At 45.1% G+C, this 24,921-nt stretch overlaps 2 protein-coding genes across 2 annotated transcripts in view; one reads left to right on the top strand and one right to left on the bottom strand.

The window, feature by feature from the left end:
- Window positions 1-24,921, bottom strand: part of doc2b (double C2-like domains, beta) — a 143,584-nt gene that overhangs the window by 51,025 nt on the left and 67,638 nt on the right. The gene's annotated exons all lie outside the window — the stretch shown is intronic.
- Window positions 12,193-24,871, top strand: LOC306970636 (uncharacterized protein; the record flags this gene model as incomplete). The annotated part of the gene is made up of 2 exons (XM_079566651.1): window positions 12,193-12,381; window positions 24,551-24,871. The coding sequence occupies 2 exons, from the start codon at window positions 12,193-12,195 to the stop codon at window positions 24,869-24,871; spliced, it is 510 nt and encodes a 169-aa protein (XP_079422777.1).

Below are 24,921 nucleotides of genomic sequence, written 5' to 3' on the forward strand. Positions count from 1 at the left end.
AAGTGGGCGGGACATGAGAGGAAAAAACGCATAGATTATCTTGTTTGTTGGCAACTTATGTGAAATAAAAACATAAGTAAACATACATTTTACTTGACTCTCATTCTAAATGTGTCACCTGCATCCAAATGCCCGGAACATAAGGAAACACGAGGGTTGCATCGAGTCCCTTTAAGTACAAAACTCAGCAAAGAGGAACAACAGTGTGTACACTATTATATTATTTACAACAGCAGCCGGTGCACTAACATACAACCTCTCTTTTTATTGCAAAAGACAGCAGTTCGAGTGATCAGCCGTGCAGGAGACTTGGCTCCAACAAATCCACTTTTTATTAGACTAAATATCTTAAAATTGCTTGATCTTGTTGTTGTTTACACAGCAGTTGTGATGTACAAAGCTCACAATCTCAGGCTCCCTCAGTGTTTACAGGAGATGTTTCAAACTAGAGAATCTATGAACAACCTCAGAGGAGCTGATCTGCTTCAGAAACCTCACAGTAACACTAAGAGGAGGAGTTTATCAGTTAAAGGCGTTGATCTATGGAACGGTTTATCTGTTCAACTTAAGGCTCCAAAACTATTAAAGTATTTAAGAAAACGTATAAGTTAAACATGATAGAGAAGTATAGAACACTTGAATGAAAACCATTAGAAAAGAAGTGGATCGAGGAAACAAAGCATCATTTCTGATTGTTGAAGTTTAAGTTTTGTGCTTAAGTGTTTCCATCGTTGGTATTAGAGAAAGTGTATAATGTGTCTCTTTGGACACAGAGTCACAGGTGTAAAAGGGTTTAGAGGCAGAATAAGTCTCAGCTTCAGCCTAAACCCCTTCGGTCAGGCATCATTTAGATTAAATTCTTAATGTATGTGTTTTCTTATTGTAAAATGTCTTAGATCTTTGGAAAACATGTGACATGTGATTTAAATGTTCATAATGACGAAGAAAATAAATTAACTAAACTAACTAACTAACTAAATTTATTAAAGGGGCTAGATGCAAGCTGGTCATTTCATACTCACTGCTGCACCTCAGGTCATACGTGTAACTGCAGCTTCTATATTAAGCTCGTGCTGATGGAGCTTTGGGCCTGAAGTTGAACAGGTCTGAGCTCATTCATGAGGACGTGGAGGAACATGTGGGGGAGGAACATACTTAGATTAACATGTTTAAACTCCATATAGTCCCTTTAATGAGTGTGGAATGTGGGGCCAGTGGTTTTTCCGGATGTTCATGAATGAGCCCTGTTAACTCTGAAGTTATGAGTGAAGGAAGTGAATAAAAAGTGCGTTATTATAATGACCTCATACACCTAATGATCCTCCTCAAACCCCGGGACGTTCTTTAATTCACTTCATGATGAGGAAACGTTTGAAGCATCAAAAGTAAATGAAAAGGAGAAAGTGAGCGACGGCTCCGGGCGGAGGCTCTGAATCTGTTTGTGCTAAAAATAATGAACGCGTTAGTCACGGTTCAGTTACGGCCTGTGAATGAGGAGCTTCAGACTCGCCCTCGGAGCCTGTGGGTTTGAGGATGAGCTGTTCTCACACTGAGGACTAAACTAAACTAACTAAACTAAACTAAACTAACCATGGTTCAGTTACGGCCTGTGAATGAGGAGCTTCAGACTCGCCCTCAGAGTCTGTGGGTTTGAGGATGAGCTGTTCTCACACTGAGGACTGGACTAAACAAACTAAACTAACTCAAATAAACTAACCAAACTAACTAAAGTAATTAAAGTAACTAAACTAACCATGGTTCAGTTACGCCTGTGAATGAAGAGCTTCAGACTCGCCCTCAGCGTCTGTGGGTTTGAGAATAAGCTGTTCTCACACCGGGAAACTAAACTAACTAAACTGAACTGTTCTCACACTGAGAACTAAACTAAACGAACTAACCAAACCAACTAAACTAACTAAACTAACTAAAATAAACTAACCAAACTAAACAAACTAACTCAACTGAGCTGTTCTCACACCGGGAAACTAAACTAAACTAACCAAACTAACTCGACTAACTCAACTAAATGAACCAAACTAAACGAACTAAACTGTTCTCACATCAACCAAACAAAACCAAACTGACTCAACTAACTGAACAAACTCAACTAACTAAACTAAAACTAATCTTGAATTCAGGTTAGGCACCTATAAGCTTTCTTGCTTCGGCCGACTCCCTTTGAGTTTTTCTGTTCTGTGACTAAGTAATGTAAACAATGTAAATATAATGACTCAAATCAATCAAATCAATCAATCAAAAAAAAACTAAACTGACTAAACTAACTAAATCAACCAAACTAACTCAACTAAGCTCAACTAACTAAACTTAACTAAACTAAACTAAACTAAACTAAACTTAACTAAACTTAACTGTTCTCACACCGGCCTCCTGAACGAGGAAAACTAGACTAAACTAAACTAAACTAAAAACAGTTTAACGCTGGAGGTTTGAGTTTCGGTGACAGAGCGACTGGTTCAAACACAGACTCAGAGAGGTGACCTCACGGCGCCCCCTGCTGTCAAACGTTCATCACTGTTACATCAGCTTCAGGATCAGCCATGTTTGTTTGGTCTTTGTTTTGGTCAGTGCTCGTTTAGAAACACCTGAGACTCATGCATGGAAACACTACACACCACCGTACTTTCCAGACGAAAAGTTAAGTTAAAGAGCGACTCATATGTGATTTTTTTTTATTTTATTAACCCTTTAACTCCCACCTGAACCGAGCACATTTTCTCCAGTTTGGCTTTACCCCAATCCAAAAGCTTCTGGGAAAAAGGTGTGAAAATAGCAACAAAACTGAGATGAAAACAATGATGGAAATGTGAGAAAAAAGTGACAAAACTTAGACAAAAAACGGACGAAAAATTGTCAGAAAATTGACAAAAAATGGACACAAATTTGACCAAAAAAACTGTGAAAAAGTGTCAAAAACTGTGACAAAAAATTGAGAAAAAATTGAGAAAAAATGACAGAAAAATATGAAAAATTGACCCAAAAAAATGATGAAAAGATGATGAAAAACTGGCAAAAATGTGAAAAAAATTTGACAAAAAATTATGAAAAAGTGGCAAAAACTGTGACAAAAATGTGACAAAAAATCGACAAAAAATGGAGAAAAAATGACAGAAAAATATGAAAAATTCACAAAAAAAATGATGAAAAGATGATGAAAAACTGACAAAAATGTGATAAAAATTTGACAAAAAAATTATGAAAAAGTGGCAAAAACTGTGACAAAAAATCGACAAAAAATGGAGAAAAAATGACAGAAAAATATGAAAAATTGACCAAAAAAATGATGAAAAGATGGTAGATGGTCTCAACTTATATAGCGCTTTTCCACCTACATTAGGCACTCAAAGCGCTTTAGATGATGAAAAACTGGCAAAAATGTGATAAAAATTTGACAAAAAAATGATGAAAAAGTTGCAAAAACTGTGACAAAAATGTGACACAAAATCGACAAAAAATTGAGAAAAAATGACAGAAAAATATGAAAAATTGACCAAAAAAAATGATGAAAAGATGATGAAAAACTGACAAAAAATAGATAAAAATTTGACAAAAACTTGACAAAAAATTTGACAACAAAAAGACAAATGTGACAAAAAATTACAAAAAAGTTACAAAAATGAGTTGAAAGGCGGGAGTTAAGAGCTTAAATTCGAATACATAATTCCTCGTGCCGCTAGAGGGCGCTGCAGGATAATCAAGCAGCAGAAAGAAAGTTAGGAGTGAGCGAGCGGCGGAGGTTACTCTTAAAGAAAACAAAGCTAATCACGAGCTAAAGCTAGAGCCACAGCGAGAGCTTGAAAAACGTGCTGCCGGGAGAGGCCTGTCAGTTACACCATGGTCTGGGTGAATACTGGATTCTAATTGGCTGGTGCATTATTTTGGTGTAACCGCACACGTAGTCCGGTAGTTAAATCACTGGGATGTCACTCCGCTGTGGCGTCACCATAGCAACGCCTGACACAGCTGAGTCAGATAAAGGCGTAATTAGTGACTGACAGGAACGTATGAGATGGATTTAGTGTTTGCTAAATGTTTGTAGAGGAGAGTGAGCAGCTAGGTTAGCTACTGTTAATAACATATGAGCTTTACATTTCTATTGGAAACGCTTAAGGCTATTCATCATTTTCAGGCGTACATAAAATGATCCTGCATTGAAGCATCTTTGTCTGGATTAGTAAAGTCAAACATGTTAGTTTGAGTTGGGGGGGCCCAGGTGTGAGCGACTCCACCGCAGCTGTTTCCATAAACAGTTGAGCTGGTTGAGCTAGCTAGCTTTAGCTTCAGGTTAAACCTTGTAAAAGGTAAATAACTCCTGCCCACGAGTGCCGCATATCGGTGTTTCCTTCCAGGGAAAAGTGTTTCCGGGTTAGTCCTGTTGTGTTGTGATTCTGTGCTGATGTTGTGTCGTTGAGCCTGACTGAGATCCTCGTAATAGCTGCGGAGAATGACTCGCTCTGAGACCAGCCTTCAGTGACCGGCTAATAACCCACACAAAATAGTCCCGTAGTCTGGCAGATTTAGTGACTTTAGTCAATGAAAAACACATTTATTATAAATGTTAGGTTTGTGGGACCCTGGTATAAGCGGATTAAACAACGAGGAGCCGCGTTAGACGTTATAATGCAGGAGGAACAACACTGTGTCAGGGATAATGTATAGAACGCTGGTCAGGGCGGTTTATTTAATGACTTCCGCGACAAATAGTTCCCAAAAGTTTGCGCGTTGCTCGGCAACGTTTGGCTAGGCTAGAAGCAGCAAGGTTAGCAGCTAGCCTAGCTACTTAGCTGAAGGTGCAGTTGGAGGAGGTGGTGAATCTCTGAGTAAGTTGAAAGTCAGACTCACGATTCCCCGACTTCTCTCTCAGTGACGGGACAGATAGTGTCGCTGCTACGTACGTGCGGAGTGATATGAAAACACCAACTCGTTGCCATTGGCAGCGGCATTAGTTTCTCAGAGGTCGTTTATCAGAAAATAATGACTGGGAGAACGTTGGGAAATCCCATTCAAATCAACGGAGCTTCTACTTTAGTTGTGAAGAGCCGTATGATAAAACCGTCTAATGCAGCTCCGAGGTGTTTAATTCTGACTTATCCTTCCTTCTGCACTGAGTCACGTGGCGTCTGCTGGAGCAGGTGTGGATCTGTGGGGAGCCCTGACCCCCCCACCCCCCCGAGGCGATAACCCGGTCACCTGTCCAGCCTGAGGAGCTGCAGCGGAGACACGGCACTGGCACTGCCGGTCTGCCTCTACACGAGTCAGGCTGGACTCAGACTCAGGCTGGACTCAGACTCAGACTCAGGCACGAGGCTGAAATCGCTGTATTTCCTCCTAAAGATTTGTGACCAGTGTGAATGTCCCGTCAAACGTTTTGTTTCTGTTTCTGTTTCTGTTTCTGTTTCTGTTTCTGTTTCTGTTTCTGTTTCTGTTCTGTCCTGGAGTCTGTGCTGTCTACACTGACATGGAGCTCAGTCTGGTTTGGTTTATTCAGTGTTTCTGTAGTCGTGCTGCCCCCGCCCCGCCGCAGGTCAGCACCATCAGCACCATCAGCACCATCAGCACCATCAGCACCATCAGCACCATCAGCACCATCAGCACCATCAGCACCATCAGCACCATCAGCACCATCAGCACCATCAGCACCATCAGCACCATCAGCACCATCAGCACCATCAGCACCATCAGCACCATCAGCACCAGGCTCGTGCCTTTGCCAAGTGAATCCGCCCACTGACTCCTTTCCTGGCGAGGCTGAGCAGAAGCTAAAGGTGAAGTAACAGAAATGGAACCTTCTCTAAAAGCAGCACATTTGAAAAACAAGCCCAGCTCACAGAAAATCAACAGAAAATCACCCGGTCAGAAAACTGTCCAGTGAAAGACGTGCTGGAGATCCATGTTCTGGAGCTGTAGCTCGGCTAAAACAAACTTAGTACAAATACATTTAAGATTTGCAAAAAAATGTTGCGAAGTTTTCTTTAGTTTGACCATTTTTGTGAAGTTTATCATGTCCTGACACTGACAGGAAGTGACATAAATGAAGGCAAACAATGAAACGGTTGCTGTGCCGACCGCGCCAAGTCAACGGAAATGAGTCGGTTTGGTTTATATTAAGATAGTTTATATTAAGATAGTTTATATTAAGATAGTTTATGTTAAGATCGTTTATATTAAGATAGTTTATGTTAAGATAGTTTATGTTAAGATAGTTTATGTTAAGATCGTTTATGTTAAGATCGTTTATATTAAGATAGTTTATGTTAAGATAGTTTATATTAAGATAGTTTATGTTAAGATAGTTTATGTTAAGATCGTTTATGTTAAGATCGTTTATATTAAGATAGTTTATGTTAAGATAGTTTATATTAAGATAGTTTATGTTAAGATAGTTTATGTTAAGATAGTTTATGTTAAGATAGTTTATGTTAAGATAGTTTATGTTAAGATAGTTTATGTTAAGATAGTTTATGTTAAGATAGTTTATGTTAAGATCGTTTATATTAAGATAGTTTATGTTAAGATAGTTTATGTTAAGATAGTTTATGTTAAGATAGTTTATGTTAAGATAGTTTATGTTAAGATAGTTTATATTAAGATAGTTTATATTAAGATAGTTTATGTTAAGATAGTTTATGTTAAGATAGTTTATGTTAAGATCGTTTATATTAAGATAGTTTATGTTAAGATAGTTTATGTTAAGATAGTTTATGTTAAGATCGTTTATATTAAGATAGTTTATGTTAAGATAGTTTATGTTAAGATAGTTTATGTTAAGATAGTTTATGTTAAGATAGTTTATGTTAAGATCGTTTATATTAAGATAGTTTATGTTAAGATAGTTTATGTTAAGATAGTTTATGTTAAGATAGTTTATGTTAAGATAGTTTATGTTAAGATCGTTTATATTAAGATAGTTTATGTTAAGATAGTTTATGTTAAGATAGTTTATGTTAAGATCGTTTATATTAAGATAGTTTATGTTAAGATAGTTTATGTTAAGATAGTTTATGTTAAGATCGTTTATATTAAGATAGTTTATGTTAAGATAGTTTATGTTAAGATAGTTTATGTTAAGATAGTTTATGTTAAGATCGTTTATGTTAAGATCGTTTATATTAAGATAGTTTATGTTAAGATAGTTTATATTAAGATAGTTTATGTTAAGATAGTTTATGTTAAGATAGTTTATGTTAAGATAGTTTATGTTAAGATAGTTTATGTTAAGATCGTTTATATTAAGATAGTTTATGTTAAGATAGTTTATGTTAAGATAGTTTATGTTAAGATAGTTTATGTTAAGATAGTTTATGTTAAGATAGTTTATATTAAGATAGTTTATATTAAGATAGTTTATGTTAAGATCGTTTATGTTAAGATAGTTTATGTTAAGATAGTTTATGTTAAGATAGTTTATGTTAAGATCGTTTATATTAAGATAGTTTATGTTAAGATAGTTTATATTAAGATAGTTTATGTTAAGATAGTTTATGTTAAGATAGTTTATGTTAAGATAGTTTATGTTAAGATAGTTTATGTTAAGATCGTTTATATTAAGATAGTTTATGTTAAGATAGTTTATGTTAAGATAGTTTATGTTAAGATAGTTTATGTTAAGATAGTTTATGTTAAGATAGTTTATATTAAGATAGTTTATATTAAGATAGTTTATGTTAAGATCGTTTATGTTAAGATAGTTTATGTTAAGATAGTTTATGTTAAGATAGTTTATGTTAAGATCGTTTATATTAAGATAGTTTATGTTAAGATAGTTTATGTTAAGATAGTTTATGTTAAGATAGTTTATGTTAAGATAGTTTATGTTAAGATAGTTTATGTTAGTTTATGTTAAGATAGTTTATGTTAAGATAGTTTATGTTAGTTTATGTTAAGATAGTTTATGTTAAGATAGTTTATGTTAAGATAGTTTATGTTAAGATAGTTTATGTTAAGATAGTTTATGTTAAGATAGTTTATGTTAGTTTATGTTAAGATAGTTTATGTTAGTTTATGTTAAGATAGTTTATGTTAGTTTATGTTAAGATAGTTTATGTTAAGATAGTTTATGTTAGTTTATGTTAAGATAGTTTATGTTAGTTTATGTTAAGATAGTTTATGTTAGTTTATGTTAAGATAGTTTATGTTAGTTCAGACTGAATGTTTTCAGAAACTTCCTCTGAGAGCCTGAAGCTCAGTGAACGTGAGCGTCCACATGGGTCGATCCTCCAGGCCTGTGGGGGGCGCTGTGACGCTGACACAGAGAAAACAACAGGCTGGAGTAAACATGTGAACAGAGGGTTCAGGACCAGGAGGAGAGTTTATTCTTCAGACGTAACGGGACTAAAGCAGAACTCATTTAGAGCCTTTTATGTCTGTACCACCAGCCACTAGGGGGCACTGCACTTCCTGTATGTCTGACCAGGCGAGCCAATAGAGCTCCACAGTCCCGCCCCTCACAGTCCCGCCCCTTATGGTCCTGTTGCTCCGGAAGCAAAAAATCCCCCGTCTACACGACCGTCGATTTTCCAAAACATGTGGAGAGGAGGCGGGACTGTGGAGAGGAGGCGGGACTGTGGAGAGGAGGCGGGACTGAGGAGAGGAGGCGGGACTGTGGAGAGGAGGCGGGACTGTGGAGAGGAGGCGGGACTGTGGAGAGGAGGCGGGACTGAGGAGAGGAGGCGGGACTGTGGAGAGGAGGCGGGACTGTGGAGAGGAGGCGGGACTGTGGAGAGGAGGCGGGACTGTGGAGAGGGGGCGGGACTGTGGAGAGGGGGCGGGACTGTGGAGAGGAGGCGGGACTGTGGAGAGGAGGCGGGACTGTGGAGAGGAGGCGGGACTGTGGTGGAGAGGAGGCGGGACTGTGGAGAGGAGGCGGGACTGAGGAGAGGAGGCGGGACTGTGGAGAGGAGGCGGGACTGTGGAGAGGAGGCGGGACTGAGGAGAGGAGGCGGGACTGTGGAGAGGAGGCGGGACTGTGGAGAGGAGGCTGCTACACCCGCCATTATGTCTCTATTTGTTTTTCATGACAAAAAAACAACAACAAAAATGACAAAATTCAACAAAAAAATGACAAAAACTCAACAAAAAAATGACAAAAACTCAACAAAAAAATGACAAAATTCAACAAAAAAATGACAAAAACTCAACAAAAAAATGACAAAATTCAACAAAAATGTGACAAAAATTCAACAAAAAAATGACGAAAAAATGACAAAAATTCAACAAAAAAATGACAAAAACTCAACAAAAAAATGACAAAAACTCAACAAAAAAATGACAAAAACTCAACAAAAAAAATGACAAAAATTCAACAAAAAAATGACTAAAAATTCAACCAAAAAATGACGAAAAAATGACAAAAATTCAACAAAAAAATGACGAAAAAATGACAAAAATTCAACAAAAATGTGACAAAAAAAATGACAAAAAAATGACAAAAAATCAACAAAAATGTGACAAAAACTCAACCAAAAAATGACAAAATTCAACAAAAAAGTGACAAAAATTCAACAAAAAATGACAAAACCCAACAAAAAAATTACAAAAACTCAACAAAAATGTGACAAAAATTGAAAAAGAAAAAACATAGGTGTTACACAGGCCTATATAATCGCCAAAGAGGCGGGTGGTAAGAGCCGTACAGATGGATGGATTGGAGTGGTTACAGTGTGGAAAGTGTGGACGCTGATTTGTTTGGTGCTCCTCGTGAACACGCAGGCCTCGGTCTGGTTTTATTGTATAGAGCGACAGGAAAAGCCCCATTGACCACGCACTCACAGACTGTCATGAGCGGCACACATGTTTACACACGGTCACGTTTACTGTCCTTCTGTCCGGTCGTGGTTCTCATGTGGACCAGACCTCGTGTCCTGGACTCTCAGCTCCTGCTCCGTCCCTCAGCCTCCTCTCCTCACAGGGAACTGAGGAACCGCCTCTGCTTTCAGCTCCAGGGCTGCAGTTTCTGAGCAGTTTCTGGGTTTCTATGAATTTTGAGCACAGGCGTGAGAGGAAACAGATGAACGCTCTCGCGCTGGATTAGGAATCTCATCACTGAAGGACACGCTCCAGCGAGAGCTCCACGGGCGGGGTCGACCCCCACATCTGTGACAGAGGAACCCCAGAAACATGCAGTGAGCGCTGACATTAAGGCCTTTCAGAACACTCAGTTTAATGTATGTTTACACCGTGTTCCAATTCATCAAACTGTGCTTCAGTGTCACAAAGGTAGAAATATATGTTTATCAATGAAACTCATGGATGGTTTTGTGTCTCAGACGTCTGGGATGATTAGTTTTCAGGTTAAGCCCAGTTAATCTCTTAACTCCCACCTCAACCGACAGGATCTTCTTCCTCACGTCATCAGATTTTTTTTCCATCATTTTTTTGTTGGGTTTTCAACTCATTTATGTAACTTTTTTGTTATTTTTTTCTCATTTTTTCGTCCATTTTTTATCACATTCTTGTCACATTTTTGTCACATTTTTGTCACATTTTTGACACATTTTTGTCAATTTCTTCATAAATTTTTCGTCACTTTTTCATCAATGTTTTCTCACTTTTTTGTCATTTTATTGTCATTTTTTTAATCACATTTTTGTCACATTTTTGTCATTTTTTGGTAATTTTTTTGTAATTTTTTTGTAATTTTTTTGTAATTTTTTTGTAATTTTTTTGTAATTTTTTTGTCAATTTTTTGTCACGTTTTTGTCATTTTTTGTAATTTTTCTGCCAAATTTTTATCACATTTTTGTAATTTTTTTGTCAATTTTTTGTAATTTTTTTGTTAACTTTTTATTACTTTTTTGTCACATTTTTGTCAATGTTTTCGTCTCAGTTTTGTCACTATTTTCTCACCTTTTTTCCAGAAGCTTTTGGATTGGGGTAAAGCCAAACTGGAGAAAATGTGCTCAGTTCAGGTGGGAGTTAAGGGTTTAAGGGAAAAACTACTGAAAAGGACGTTCCACCATTTTCAAGCAATATGGGAAAGAAAAAGGATCTTTCTGCGGATGCAAAGAGTGAAATAGTTGAATGTCTTGGTCTAGGTGTGAAAACGTTCAGTGTTTCACGAAAGATGAAGCTTAAGCATCGTTTTGTGGATGATTCAGAGACACACGGGTTTGTGCAGATAAAGGCACAATGAGGACGGTTTCTGCCAGACAAACACATCAGATTAACCTCTTAACTCCCGCCTGAACCGAGAGGATCTTTTTTTTTTTTTTTGTTGAGTATTCAACTCATTTTTGTCACTTTTTTGTCTTTTTTTTTTATCACATTTGTGTCAAATTTTTGTCATATTTTTATTTTTTTGTCAATTTTTTGTAATTTTTTTGTCTATTTTTATTACTTTTTTGTCACATTTTTGTCATTTTTTGTCTATTTTTTTTTCATTTTTTTTTTTCATTTTTTATTTATTTATTTATTTTCATTTTTATTTTTTGGTCATTTTTTGGTCACATTTTTGTAATTTTTTTGTCACATTTTTGTCATTTTTTGTCCTTTTTTTAGTAATTTATTTTATTTATTTATTTTTTTCATATTTTTTTCATTTTTTGACATTTTTTGACATGTTTTGACATTTTTTTGTCATTTTTTTGTCACATTTTTATCACATTTTTGTAATTTTTTTGTCATTTTTTTGTCAATTTTTTGTAATTTTTTTGTAATTTTTTTTCAATTTTTTATTACTTTTTTGTGACATTTTTGTGACATTTTTGCCACTTTTTCATCAATTTTTCGTCACATTTCCATCATTGTTTTCATCTCAGTTTTGTCGCTATTTTCCTCACCTTTTTTCCAGAAGCTTTTGGATTGGGGTAAAGCCAAACTGGAGAAAATGTGCTCGGTTCAGGTGGGAGTTAAGGAGTTAAGAGAACAGCTGCTACAAAAACAGGTATTGAAACTGATGAGGCCGTGTGACCCTGGACGGTCAGATGGATGGAGGAGTGGACGGTTAGTGAATGTCCCAACAAGGCTGTGACGTCAGTAAGGAGGGGGCGGAGTCACGTTTTGGGCCAGAATCATGGGGAGAGAACCTTTTAGAGCCTCAAGCAAAACATCTGTGAGGGTGGGCGGCGGCTGCAGTAACTATTCCAGCGCTGAAAGTCCTAAACTCTACCCCCCTTCACTGTAATGGCCGCACTTAGCCCAATAACGCCGCTTCCTCTCCGCCCTCCTCTGGTAAACATGACGCGGTTGTTGCTGAATAAACGCGCTCCCGGCGGCGGCGCTAATGTCCCGTTAGCGAGAGTGGGCCGGCGGCTGATTGGAGAGGTTCACTTCCTCATCACGGGCCCTTTGTTTGTGGAGAGCGGGGCCCACCTGACGCCGCGGGGGAGCGCGGTCTGGCGGCGGCGGCGGGGGCGTGATTACCCGGTGAATGAAGCACTGATCATAATTACGGTCGGAACCGGGAGGTGGGCAGGGAAAAATGACCGGCAGATGGCAAAGCTGGAGCGGGGAGCGAGGAGAAGGGGGAGGGGGGAGAGGGGAGCGAGGAGATGAAGAGTTTTTGATCAGTGGTGGTGATTTGTGAAGCGTAAATATCAGCACCGGCAGTGGCTGTGTTTAAATCAGGGGTTTTCGGCTTTCGAGACTTTCTGAAGAAAACAATGAAGAACAACGAGGCATGAACTCTCAGCTGTAGTTCTGAATTCAGCAGTGTGGCCGTTTGGGGAAACTCCGGACTGGATCAGGACCGAACCCGGACCGGAGTAAACGTGGCCTCATGGTTTTCTGTGTTTCTTTTATTTGGGAGTTACTGTAGAGGAGGCTAGTCACGGTCTGTCCATGACGAACACCATGTTGGAGCACAAGGGTGTCCACAAGTGACAAAAATTCAACAAAAATGTGACAAAAACTCAACAAAAAAATGACAAAAAAATCAACAAAAAATGACAAAAAATCAACAAAAAAATGACAAAAAAAATCAACAAAAAAATGACAAAAACTAAACAAAAATGTGACAAAAAAAATCAACAAAAATGACAAAAAATCAACAAAAAAATGACAAAAATCAACAAAAAATGACAAAATATCAACAAAAAAATTACAAAAAATCAACAAAAAAATGACAAAAATCAACAAAAAATGACAAAAAATCAACAAAAAAATGACAAAAAATCAACAAAAAAATGACAAAAAATCAACAAAAAAATGACAAAAATCAACAAAAAATGACAAAATATCAACAAAAAAATGACAAAAACTCAACAAAAAAATTACAAAAAATCAACAAAAAAATGACAAAAATCAACAAAAAATGACAAAATATCAACAAAAAAATGACAAAAACTCAACAAAAAAATTACAAAAACGCAACAAAAATGTGACCAAAATTGAAAAAGAAAAATTTTTTTGTAACTCCGGACTGGAGTTTCCCCAAACTCCAGTCCGGAGTTTGGGGAAACTCCGGGCTGGATCAGGACCGAACCCGGACCGGAGCAAACGTGGCCTCATGGTTTTCTGTGTTTCTTTTATTTGGGAGTTACTGTAGAGGAGGCTAGTCACGGTTTGTCCATAACGAACACCATGTTTGAGCACAAGGGTGTCCACAAGTGACAAAAATTCAACAAAAATGTGACAAAAACTCAACAAAAAAATGACAAAAACTCAAGAAAAAATGACAAAAACTCAACAAAAAAATGACAAAAAATCAACAAAAAAATGACAAAAAAATCAACAAAAAATGACAAAAATTCAACAAAAATGTGACAAAAAAATCAACAAAAAATGACAAAAAATCAACAAAAAAATGACAAAAAATCAACAAAAATGTGACAAAAAAAATCAACAAAAAATGCCAAAAAATCAACAAAAAAATGACAAAAAATCAACAAAAAAATGACAAAAAATCAACAAAAAAATGACAAAAATCAACAAAAAATGACAAAATATCAACAAAAAAATGACAAAAAATCAACAAAAAAATGACAAAAATCAACGAAAAATGACAAAAAATCAACAAAAAAATGACAAAAAATCAACAAAAAAATGACAAAAACTCAACAAAAAAATTACAAAAACGCAACAAAAATGTGACCAAAATTGAAAAAGAAATTTTTTTTTGTAACTCCGGACCGGAGTTTCCCCAAACTCCAGTCCGGAGTTTGGGGAAACTCCGGACTGGATCAGGACCGAACCCGGACCGGAGTAAACGTGGCCTCATGGTTTTCTGTGTTTCTTTTATTTGGGACTTACTGTAGAGGAGGCTAGTCATGGTTTGTCCATAACGAACACCATGTTGGAGCACAAGGGTGTCCACAAGTGCACGTGACACCAGGAGGTCCATGATCTGACCTCCGGCCGCTCGGGTGAAGAGACGGGGCTGGGCTGGATCCGCTGGCAGGGGAGGAAGCCGGTCAGACCTGGCAGGCCCAAGCGTGTTGTGAGGGTCTGCTGGGAACGTCTGGCGGATCCCTCTGTCAGTGGGGTCTTCAACTCCCACCTCCGGAAGAGCTTCACCCAGATTCCGGGGGAGGCGGGGGACATGGAGTCCGAGTGGACCCTGTTCTCCTCCTCCATTGTCGATGCGGCTGCTCGTAGTTGTGGCCGTAAGGTCTCTGGTGCCTGTCGTGGCGGCAATCCCCGAACCCGGTGGTGGCGCCCGGAAGTAAGGGATGCCGTCAAGCTGAAGAAGGAGTCCTACCTGGCCTTGTTGGCTTGTGGGACTCCTGAGGCAGCTGAGAGGTACCGGCAGGCCAAGCGTGCTGCAGCTTGTGCGGTCGCAGAGGCTAAAACTCGTGTCTGGGAGGAGTTCGGGGAGGCCATGGAGGAAGACTATCGGTCGGCCTCGAAGAGATTCTGGCAAACCATCCGGCGCCTCAGGAAGGGGAAGCAGTGCTTGTGTACAGTGCGGGTGGGGGGCTGCTGACCTCGACGGGGGATGTCGTTGGGCGGTGGAAGGAGGACTTCAAAGGACCTCCTCAATCCCGTCGTCACGTCTTCCAATGAGGAAGCAGAGGCTGAGGACTCGGAGGTGGGCTCGCCCATCACCGGGGCTGAAGTCACCGAGGTGGTGAGAAAGCTCCTCGGTGGCTCCGGGGGTGGATGAGATTCGCCCTGAGTACCTTAAGTCTCTGGATGTTGTAGGACTGTCTTGGCTGACACGTCTCTGCAACATCGCGTGGCGGTCGGGGACAGCGCCCCTGGATTGGCAGACCGGGGTGGTGGTCCCTCTCTTTAAGAAGGGGGATCGGAGGGTGTGTTCCAATTACAGAGGAATCACCCTCCTTAGCCTCCCCGGTAAGGTCTACTCCAGGGTGCTGGAGAGGAGGATCCGGCCGATAGTTGAACCTCGGATCCAGGAGGAACAATGCGGTTTTCGTCCTGGTCGTGGCACACTGGACCAGCTCTACACCCTTCATCGGGTGCTCGAGGGTTCGTGGGAGTTCGCCCAACCAGTCCACATGTGTTTTGTGGATCTGGAGAAAGCGTTCGACCGCGTCCCTCGTGGTGCCCTGTGGGGGGTGCTCCGGGAGTATGGGGTCCGGGGCCCTCGTGGTGCCCTGTGGGGGGTGCTCCGGGAGTATGGGGTCCGGGGCCCTCGTGGTGCCCTGTGGGGGGTGCTCCGGGAGTATGGGGTCCGGGGCCCTCGTGGTGCCCTGTGGGGGGTGCTCCGGGAGTATGGGGTCCGGGGCCCTCGTGGTGCCCTGTGGGGGGTGCTCCGGGAGTATGGGGTCCGGGGCCCTCGTGGTGCCCTGTGGGGGGTGCTCCGGGAGTATGGGGTCCGGGGCCCTCGTGGTGCCCTGTGGGGGGTGCTCCGGGAGTATGGGGTCCGGGGCCCTCGTGGTTCATTGCCGGCAGTAAGTCAGACCTGTTCCCGGTGCGTGTTGGTCTCCTCAGGGCTGCCCTTTGTCACCGGTTCTGTTCATTACTTTTATGGACAGAATTTCCAGGCGCAGCCAGGGGCCGGAGGGGCCGGAGGGTGTCCGGTTTGGGAGCCTCAGAGTCTCATCTCTGCTGTTTGCGGATGATGTTGTTCTGATGGACCTTCAGCTGCTCTGGGGCGGTATGAGGGATGAGGATCAGCACCTCCAAATCTGAGGCCATGGTTCTCCTTCCCCTCTCCAGGTCGGTGGGGAGTCCTTACCTCAAGTGGAGGAGTTCAAGTATCTCGGGGTCTTGTTCACGAGTGAGGGACGGATGGAGCGTGAGATCGATAGACGGATCGGTGCAGCGTCAGCAGTGATGCGGTCGCTGTATCGGTCTGTCGTGGTGAAGAGGGAGCTGAGTCGGGGCAAAGCTCTCGATTTACCGATCGATCTCCGTACGAAATGAGTTTCCTTCGCAGGGTGGCTGGGGGGGAGGAGCTCAGTTACCCGGGAGGAGCTCGGAGTAGAGACGGCTGCCCCCGCGACCCGGCCCCGGATAAAGCGGAAGAAAATGGATGGATGTAGAGCAAACACTGTGACGTCTCCTGTTGTGCTGACAGATCCACAATCACAGCGACATTAACGAACATCTGCAGACTCCCATAAACCCTCCTCCTCCTGCTCCTCCTCCTCCTCCTCCTCCTCCTCCTCCTCCTCCTCCTCCTCCGTGTCGTTTTGCGCTCTGATGTTACAACGGCGTTAAACACGTTATTACAGCCTCCTTTTCTGCGGCTGATATCTCGTTTGAAAAGGGCTGTCGAGGCGGTTCCTCAGAGAGATTTACCGCCATCCCCATCGCGCCGCCTTCGCCGCCCGATAATATTTCACACACGCCACGTTTCTGCGCCTAACGGGATCAATGACGGCGATCGATGGGCTTTAAGTGCAGACTCCGCCGGAATGGCTTTTTCTCCTCTCCGGAATCCGGGCTCCGGGTTTTCTTTCCCTCAGTCCAGATTCTGACAAAGAGGAACTCGTCGATGATGATGATGAAGAAGCGGTCAGCAGAGGATCGATCCTTTAACCTCGGAACTCCCACTTTAACCAAGTGCATTTTGTCCTGTTCAAATTCAACAGCTTCTTGATTGGAGATCTTACAGCCCATGGACCAGTGGAACGCCTCATTTGAAAGCTAAGATCTACAAAACAGACCCAGTATAAATGGATCTTTTTCCTCAACATGTTGTCATCACTTTTTTGTTGCTTTTTTCCCCTCATTTTCGACACATTTTTGTCACATTTTTGTCACTTTTTAATCAAATTTTTGTCAAATTTTTATCACATTTTCAACACATTTTTGTCACATTTTTGTCACTTTTTAATCAAATTTTTGTCACATTTTTGTCACATTTTCAACACATTTTTGTCACATTTTTGTCACTTTTTAATCAATTTTTAATCAATTTTTTGTCACATTTTTGTCACATTTTTGTCACATTTTTGTCACATTTTTGTCACTTTTTTGTCACTTTTTAATCACATTTTTGTCACATTTTTGTCACATTTTTGTCACATTTTTGTCACTTTTTTGTCACTTTTTTGTCACTTTTTAATCAAATTTTTGTCACATTTTTGTCACATTTTTGTCACTTTTTTGTCACATTTTTGTCACATTTTTGTCACATTTTTGTCACTTTTTTGTCACATTTTTGTCACTTTTTAATCAATTTTTTGTCACTTTTTTATCAAATATTTGTCACATTTTTGTCACTTTTTTGTCAAATTTTTGTCACTTTTTTTATCAATTTTTTGTCAAATTTTTATTACATTTTCGTCACATTTTCGTCACATTTTTGTTGTGTTTTCGGCACTTTTTGAAGCATTTTCATCTTCATTTTGGTCCAGTTTTTGATGCTTTTAGATTTGGGTAAAGCCAAACTGGAGAGAACGTGCTCTGTACAGGCGGGGGTTAAGAGGTTGAGGAAACGTTAATGTAAACAAAAGGATTTGAACTTTCACTGCTGTTTCCCTGAGAGCCGTCGCACCTTTTCATTCATTTAATGGTTCGAGCAAAACAAAAATAAAGTCATTGTAGTGAAACAAAGCCCTGCGGCCTCTGTGGGCGGAGCCTGGTGCATCCTGGGTCTGATGCATCCTGGGCCTGAAGCATCCTGGGCCTGAAGCATCCTGGGTCTGAAGCATCCTGGGCCTGAAGCATCCTGGGTCTGATGCATCCTGGGCCTGATGCATCCTGGGTCTGATGTATCCTGGGCCTGATGCATCCTGGGTCTGAAGCATCCTGGGCCTGATGCATCCTGGGTCTGAAGCATCCTGGGTCTGAAGCATCCTGGGTCTGAAGCATCCTGGGTCTGAAGCGTCCTGGGTCTGATGCATCCTGGGCCTGATGCATCCTGGGCCTGATGCATCCTGGGTCTGATGCATCCTGGGTCTGAAGCATCCTGGGTCTGAAGCATCCTGGGTCTGAAGCGTCCTGGGTCTGATGCATCCTGGGTCTGATGCATCCTGGGCCTGATGTATCCTGGGTCTGATGCATCCTGGGTCTGAAGCATCCTGGGCCTGATGCATCCTGGGTCTGAAGCATCCTGGGTCTGAAGCATCCTGGGTCTGAAGCGTCCTGGGTCTGATGCATCCTGGGCCTGATGCATCCTGGGTCTGAAGCATCCTGGGTCTGAAGCATCCTGGGTCTGAAGCGTCCTGGGTCTGATGCATCCTGGGTCTGATGCATCCTGGGCCTGATGTATCCTGGGTCTGATGCATCCTGGGTCTGAAGCATCCTGGGCCTGATGCATCCTGGGTCTGAAGCGTCCTGGGTCTGATGCATCCTGGGTCTGATGCATCCTGGGTCTGAAGCATCCTGGGCCTGATGCATCCTGGGCCTGATGCATCCTGGGTCTGAAGCATCCTGGGTCTGAAGCATCCTGGGCCTGATGCATCCTGGGCCTGATGCATCCTGGGTCTGATGTATCCTGGGCCTGATGCATCCTGGGTCTGATGCATCCTGGGCCTGATGCATCCTGGGCCTGAAGCATCCTGGGCCTGATGCGTCCTGGGTCTGAAGCATCCTGGGTCTGATGTATCCTGGGTCTGAAGCATCCTGGGTCTGATGCATCCTGGGTCTGAAGCATCCTGGGTCTGAAGCATCCTGGGTCTGAAGCATCCTGGGTCTGATGCATCCTGGGCCTGATGCATCCTGGGTCTGATGCATCCTGGGTCTGATGCATCCTGGGCCTGATGCATCCTGGGTCTGAAGCATCCTGGGTCTGAAGCGTCCTGGGTCTGATGTATCCTGGGTCTGAAGCATCCTGGGTCTGATGCATCCTGGGTCTGAAGCATCCTGGGCCTGATGCATCCTGGGTCTGAAGCATCCTGGGTCTGATGCATCCTGGGCCTGATGCATCCTGGGTCTGAAGCATCCTGGGTCTGATGCATCCTGGGTCTGATGCATCCTGGGTCTGATGCATCCTGGGTCTGAAGCATCCTGGGTCTGAAGCATCCTGGGCCTGAAGCATCCTGGGTCTGATGCATCCTGGGCCTGAAGCATCCTGGGTCTGATGCATCCTGGGTCTGATGCATCCTGGGCCTGAAGCATCCTGGGTCTGAAGCATCCTGGGTCTGAAGCATCCTGGGTCTGATGCATCCTGGGCCTGAAGCATCCTGGGTCTGAAGCATCCTGGGTCTGATGCATCCTGGGCCTGAAGCATCCTGGGTCTGATGCATCCTGGGTCTGATGTATCCTGGGTCTGAAGCATCCTGGGCCTGATTCATCCTGGGCCTGATGCATCCTGGGTCTGAAGCATCCTGGGTCTGAAGCATCCTGGGTCTGAAGCATCCTGGGTCTGATGCATCCTGGGTCTGAAGCATCCTGGGTCTGATGCATCCTGGGTCTGAAGTATCCTGGGTCTGATGTATCCTGGGCCTGAAGCATCCTGGGTCTGATGTATCCTGGGCCTGAAGCATCCTGGGCCTGATGCATCCTGGGTCTGATGCATCCTGGGCCTGATGCATCCTGGGTCTGATGCATCCTGGGCCTGATGTATCCTGGGCCTGATGCATCCTGGGTCTGATGCATCCTGGGCCTGATGCATCCTGGGTCTGATGCATCCTGGGTCTGATGTATCCTGGGTCTGAAGCATCCTGGGTCTGATGCATCCTGGGTCTGATGCATCCTGGGTCTGAAGCATCCTGGGTCTGATGCATCCTGGGTCTGATGTATCCTGGGTCTGATGTATCCTGGGTCTGATGCATCCTGGGTCTGAAGCATCCTGGGTCTGATGCATCCTGGGTCTGAAGCATCCTGGGCCTGATGCATCCTGGGCCTGATGCATCCTGGGTCTGAAGCATCCTGGGTCTGAAGCATCCTGGGTCTGAAGCATCCTGGGTCTGAAGCATCCTGGGTCTGAAGCATCCTGGGCCTGATGCATCCTGGGTCTGAAGCATCCTGGGTCTGAAGCATCCTGGGTCTGATGCATCCTGGGCCTGATGCATCCTGGGTCTGATGCATCCTGGGCCTGAAGCATCCTGGGCCTGATGCATCCTGGGCCTGATGCATCCTGGGTCTGAAGCATCCTGGGCCTGATGTATCCTGGGTCTGAAGCATCCTGGGCCTGAAGCATCCTGGGCCTGAAGCATCCTGGGCCTGATGCATCCTGGGCCTGAAGCATCCTGGGTCTGATGCATCCTGGGTCTGATGCATCCTGGGTCTGATGCATCCTGGGTCTGATGTATCCTGGGTCTGAAGCATCCTGGGTCTGATGCATCCTGGGTCTGAAGCATCCTGGGTCTGATGCATCCTGGGCCTGATGCATCCTGGGTCTGATGCATCCTGGGCCTGAAGCATCCTGGGCCTGAAGCATCCTGGGTCTGAAGCATCCTGGGTCTGATGCATCCTGGGCCTGATGCATCCTGGGTCTGAAGCATCCTGGGTCTGATGCATCCTGGGTCTGAAGCATCCTGGGCCTGAAGCATCCTGGGTCTGATGCATCCTGGGTCTGAAGCATCCTGGGCCTGATGCATCCTGGGTCTGATGCATCCTGGGTCTGATGCATCCTGGGTCTGATGCATCCTGGGTCTGAAGCATCCTGGGCCTGATGCATCCTGGGTCTGATGCATCCTGGGCCTGATGCATCCTGGGTCTGATGCATCCTGGGTCTGATGCATCCTGGGCCTGAAGCATCCTGGGCCTGAAGCATCCTGGGTCTGAAGCATCCTGGGTCTGATGCATCCTGGGCCTGATGCATCCTGGGTCTGAAGCATCCTGGGTCTGATGCATCCTGGGTCTGAAGCATCCTGGGCCTGAAGCATCCTGGGTCTGATGCATCCTGGGTCTGAAGCATCCTGGGCCTGATGCATCCTGGGTCTGATGCATCCTGGGTCTGATGCATCCTGGGTCTGATGCATCCTGGGTCTGAAGCATCCTGGGCCTGATGCATCCTGGGTCTGATGCATCCTGGGCCTGAAGCATCCTGGGCCTGAAGCATCCTGGGTCTGAAGCATCCTGGGTCTGATGCATCCTGGGTCTGATGCATCCTGGGTCTGATGCATCCTGGGTCTGATGTATCCTGGGTCTGAAGCATCCTGGGTCTGATGCATCCTGGGTCTGAAGCATCCTGGGTCTGATGCATCCTGGGCCTGATGCATCCTGGGTCTGATGCATCCTGGGCCTGAAGCATCCTGGGTCTGATGCATTCTGGGTCTGATGCATCCTGGGTCTGATGCATCCTGGGTCTGAAGCATCCTGGGCCTGAAGCATCCTGGGTCTGAAGCATCCTGGGCCTGAAGCATCCTGGGTCTGATGCATCCTGGGCCTGAAGCATCCTGGGTCTGATGCATCCTGGGCCTGAAGCATCCTGGGCCTGATGCATCCTGGGCCTGAAGCATCCTGGGTCTGATGCATCCTGGGCCTGAAGCATCCTGGGCCTGATGCATCCTGGGCCTGAAGCATCCTGGGTCTGATGCATCCTGGGTCTGATGCATCCTGGGTCTGAAGCATCCTGGGCCTGAAGCATCCTGGGCCTGATGCATCCTGGGCCTGAAGCATCCTGGGTCTGATGCATCCTGGGTCTGATGCATCCTGGGTCTGAAGCATCCTGGGCCTGATGTATCCTGGGCCTGAAGCATCCTGGGTCTGAAGCATCCTGGGTCTGAAGCATCCTGGGTCTGATGCATCCTGGGTCTGAAGCATCCTGGGTCTGAAGCATCCTGGGTCTGAAGCATCCTGGGTCTGAAGCATCCTGGGCCTGAAGCATCCTGGGCCTGAAGCATCCTGGGTCTGATGCATCCTGGGTCTGATGCATCCTGGGTCTGATGCATCCTGGGTCTGATGCATCCTGGGCCTGATGCATCCTGGGTCTGATGCATCCTGGGCCTGATGCATCCTGGGCCTGATGCATCCTGGGTCTGATGTATCCTGGGTCTGATGCATCCTGGGTCTGATGCATCCTGGGTCTGAAGCATCCTGGGTCTGATGTATCCTGGGTCTGATGCATCCTGGGCCTGAAGCATCCTGGGTCTGATGCATCCTGGGTCTGAAGCATCCTGGGTCTGATGTATCCTGGGTCTGAAGCATCCTGGGTCTGATGCATCCTGGGTCTGAAGCATCCTGGGTCTGATGTATCCTGGGCCTGAAGCATCCTGGGCCTGAAGCATCCTGGGTCTGATGTATCCTGGGTCTGATGCATCCTGGGTCTGATGCATCCTGGGTCTGAAGCATCCTGGGTCTGATGCATCCTGGGTCTGATGCATCCTGGGCCTGAAGCATCCTGGGTCTGATGCATCCTGGGCCTGATGTATCCTGGGTCTGATGCATCCTGGGCCTGAAGCATCCTGGGTCTGATGCATCCTGGGTCTGATGCATCCTGGGCCTGATGCATCCTGGGTCTGATGCATCCTGGGTCTGATGTATCCTGGGTCTGAAGCATCCTGGGCCTGATGCATCCTGGGCCTGATGCATCCTGGGTCTGATGTATCCTGGGTCTGAAGCATCCTGGGCCTGATGCATCCTGGGTCTGATGCATCCTGGGCCTGATGCATCCTGGGTCTGATGCATCCTGGGCCTGATGCATCCTGGGCCTGATGCATCCTGGGTCTGATGTATCCTGGGTCTGATGCATCCTGGGTCTGATGCATCCTGGGTCTGATGCATCCTGGGCCTGATGCATCCTGGGCCTGATGCATCCTGGGTCTGATGCATCCTGGGTCTGAAGCATCCTGGGTCTGATGTATCCTGGGTCTGATGCATTCTGGGTCTGAAGCATCCTGGGTCTGATGCATCCTGGGCCTGATGCATCCTGGGCCTGATGCATCCTGGGTCTGATGCATCCTGGGTCTGAAGCATCCTGGGTCTGAAGCATCCTGGGTCTGAAGCATCCTGGGCCTGATGTATCCTGGGCCTGATGCATCCTGGGCCTGATGCATCCTGGGCCTGATGCATCCTGGGCCTGAAGCATCCTGGGTCTGAAGCATCCTGGGCCTGATGCATCCTGGGCCTGAAGCATCCTGGGTCTGAAGCATCCTGGGTCTGATGTATCCTGGGCCTGATGCATCCTGGGTCTGAAGCATCCTGGGTCTGATGCATCCTGGGTCTGATGCATCCTGGGTCTGATGCATCCTGGGCCTGAAGCATCCTGGGTCTGAAGCATCCTGGGTCTGATGCATCCTGGGTTTGAAGCATCCTGGGTCTGATGCATCCTGGGCCTGATGCATCCTGGGTCTGATGCATCCTGGGCCTGAAGCATCCTGGGTCTGATGCATCCTGGGTTTGAAGCATCCTGGGTCTGATGCATCCTGGGTTTGAAGCATCCTGGGTCTGATGCATCCTGGGTCTGATGCATCCTGGGTTTGAAGCATCCTGGGTCTGATGCATCCTGGGCCTGATGCATCCTGGGCCTGAAGCATCCTGGGCCTGAAGCATCCTGGGTCTGATGCATCCTGGGTTTGAAGCATCCTGGGTCTGATGCATCCTGGGCCTGATGCATCCTGGGTCTGATGCATCCTGGGTCTGATGTATCCTGGGTCTGATGCATCCTGGGTCTGATGCATCCTGGGCCTGATGCATCCTGGGTCTGAAGCATCCTGGGTCTGAAGCATCCTGGGTCTGAAGCATCCTGGGCCTGATGCATCCTGGGTCTGATGCATCCTGGGCCTGATGCATCCTGGGTCTGATGCATCCTGGGCCTGAAGCATCCTGGGTTTGAAGCATCCTGGGTCTGATGCATCCTGGGTCTGATGCATCCTGGGTCTGATGCATCCTGGGTCTGATGCATCCTGGGCCTGATGCATTCTGGGCCAGCCTCTCCAGACTCTCCAGGTCCTCAGAGGTTTCGCTCACGGCTTCTTCTCTCTGAACTACTGAATCCTGAAGTGACATGAACCTTTTGGAAACGTGTCCTTTGATCCTCGTGTCTGTGGGCGGGGCCAGGGCCAGATGTGTTTGTGTAACATCTGTGGGCGGGGCCAGGGACAGATGTGTTTGTGTAACATCTGTGGGCGTGGCAGCAGATCGACCTGAATGTGAATGTGTTGCGATGTGGAGATCTCTGTAGAAACGCTGACTCGGTGACTCGTTTGGATCCCGGCCTCGCGTTGGGGATGGTTTACGCGTTGCCGCGGTGATGGATGCCCCGCGGCGCCGCGGCGTTGATCAGATCGGATTAGCGAGCGGAGCAGAGGCTCGATGGGGCGGATATGGAGAGGATGGATGAGTCTGAGACGAGGAGGAGGAGGAGGACGAGGACGAGGACGAGGAGGAGGACGAGGAGGAGGAGGAGGAGGAGGAGGAGGAGGACGAGGAGGAGGAGGAGGAGGAGGAGGAGGAGGACGAGGACGAGGACGAGGACGAGGACGAGGAGGAGGAGGAGGAGGAGGAGGAGGAGGAGGAGGAGGAGGAGGACGAGGAGGAGGAGGAGGAGGAGGAGGAGGAGGAGGAGGAGGAGGAGGAGGGGGAGGAGGAGGAGGAGGAGGAGGGGGAGGAGGAGGGGGAGGAGGAGGGGGAGGAGGAGGAGGAGGAGGAGGACAGGGACATTCAGGGACATTAGAGATGTAAAGATGTAAAGATGTAAAGATGTAAAGATGTAAACATGAGGGA

The sequence above is a fragment of the Gobius niger genome (genome assembly GCF_951799975.1).
Source record: "Gobius niger genome assembly, chromosome: 11".
Lineage (NCBI taxonomy): Eukaryota > Metazoa > Chordata > Actinopteri > Gobiiformes > Gobiidae > Gobius > Gobius niger.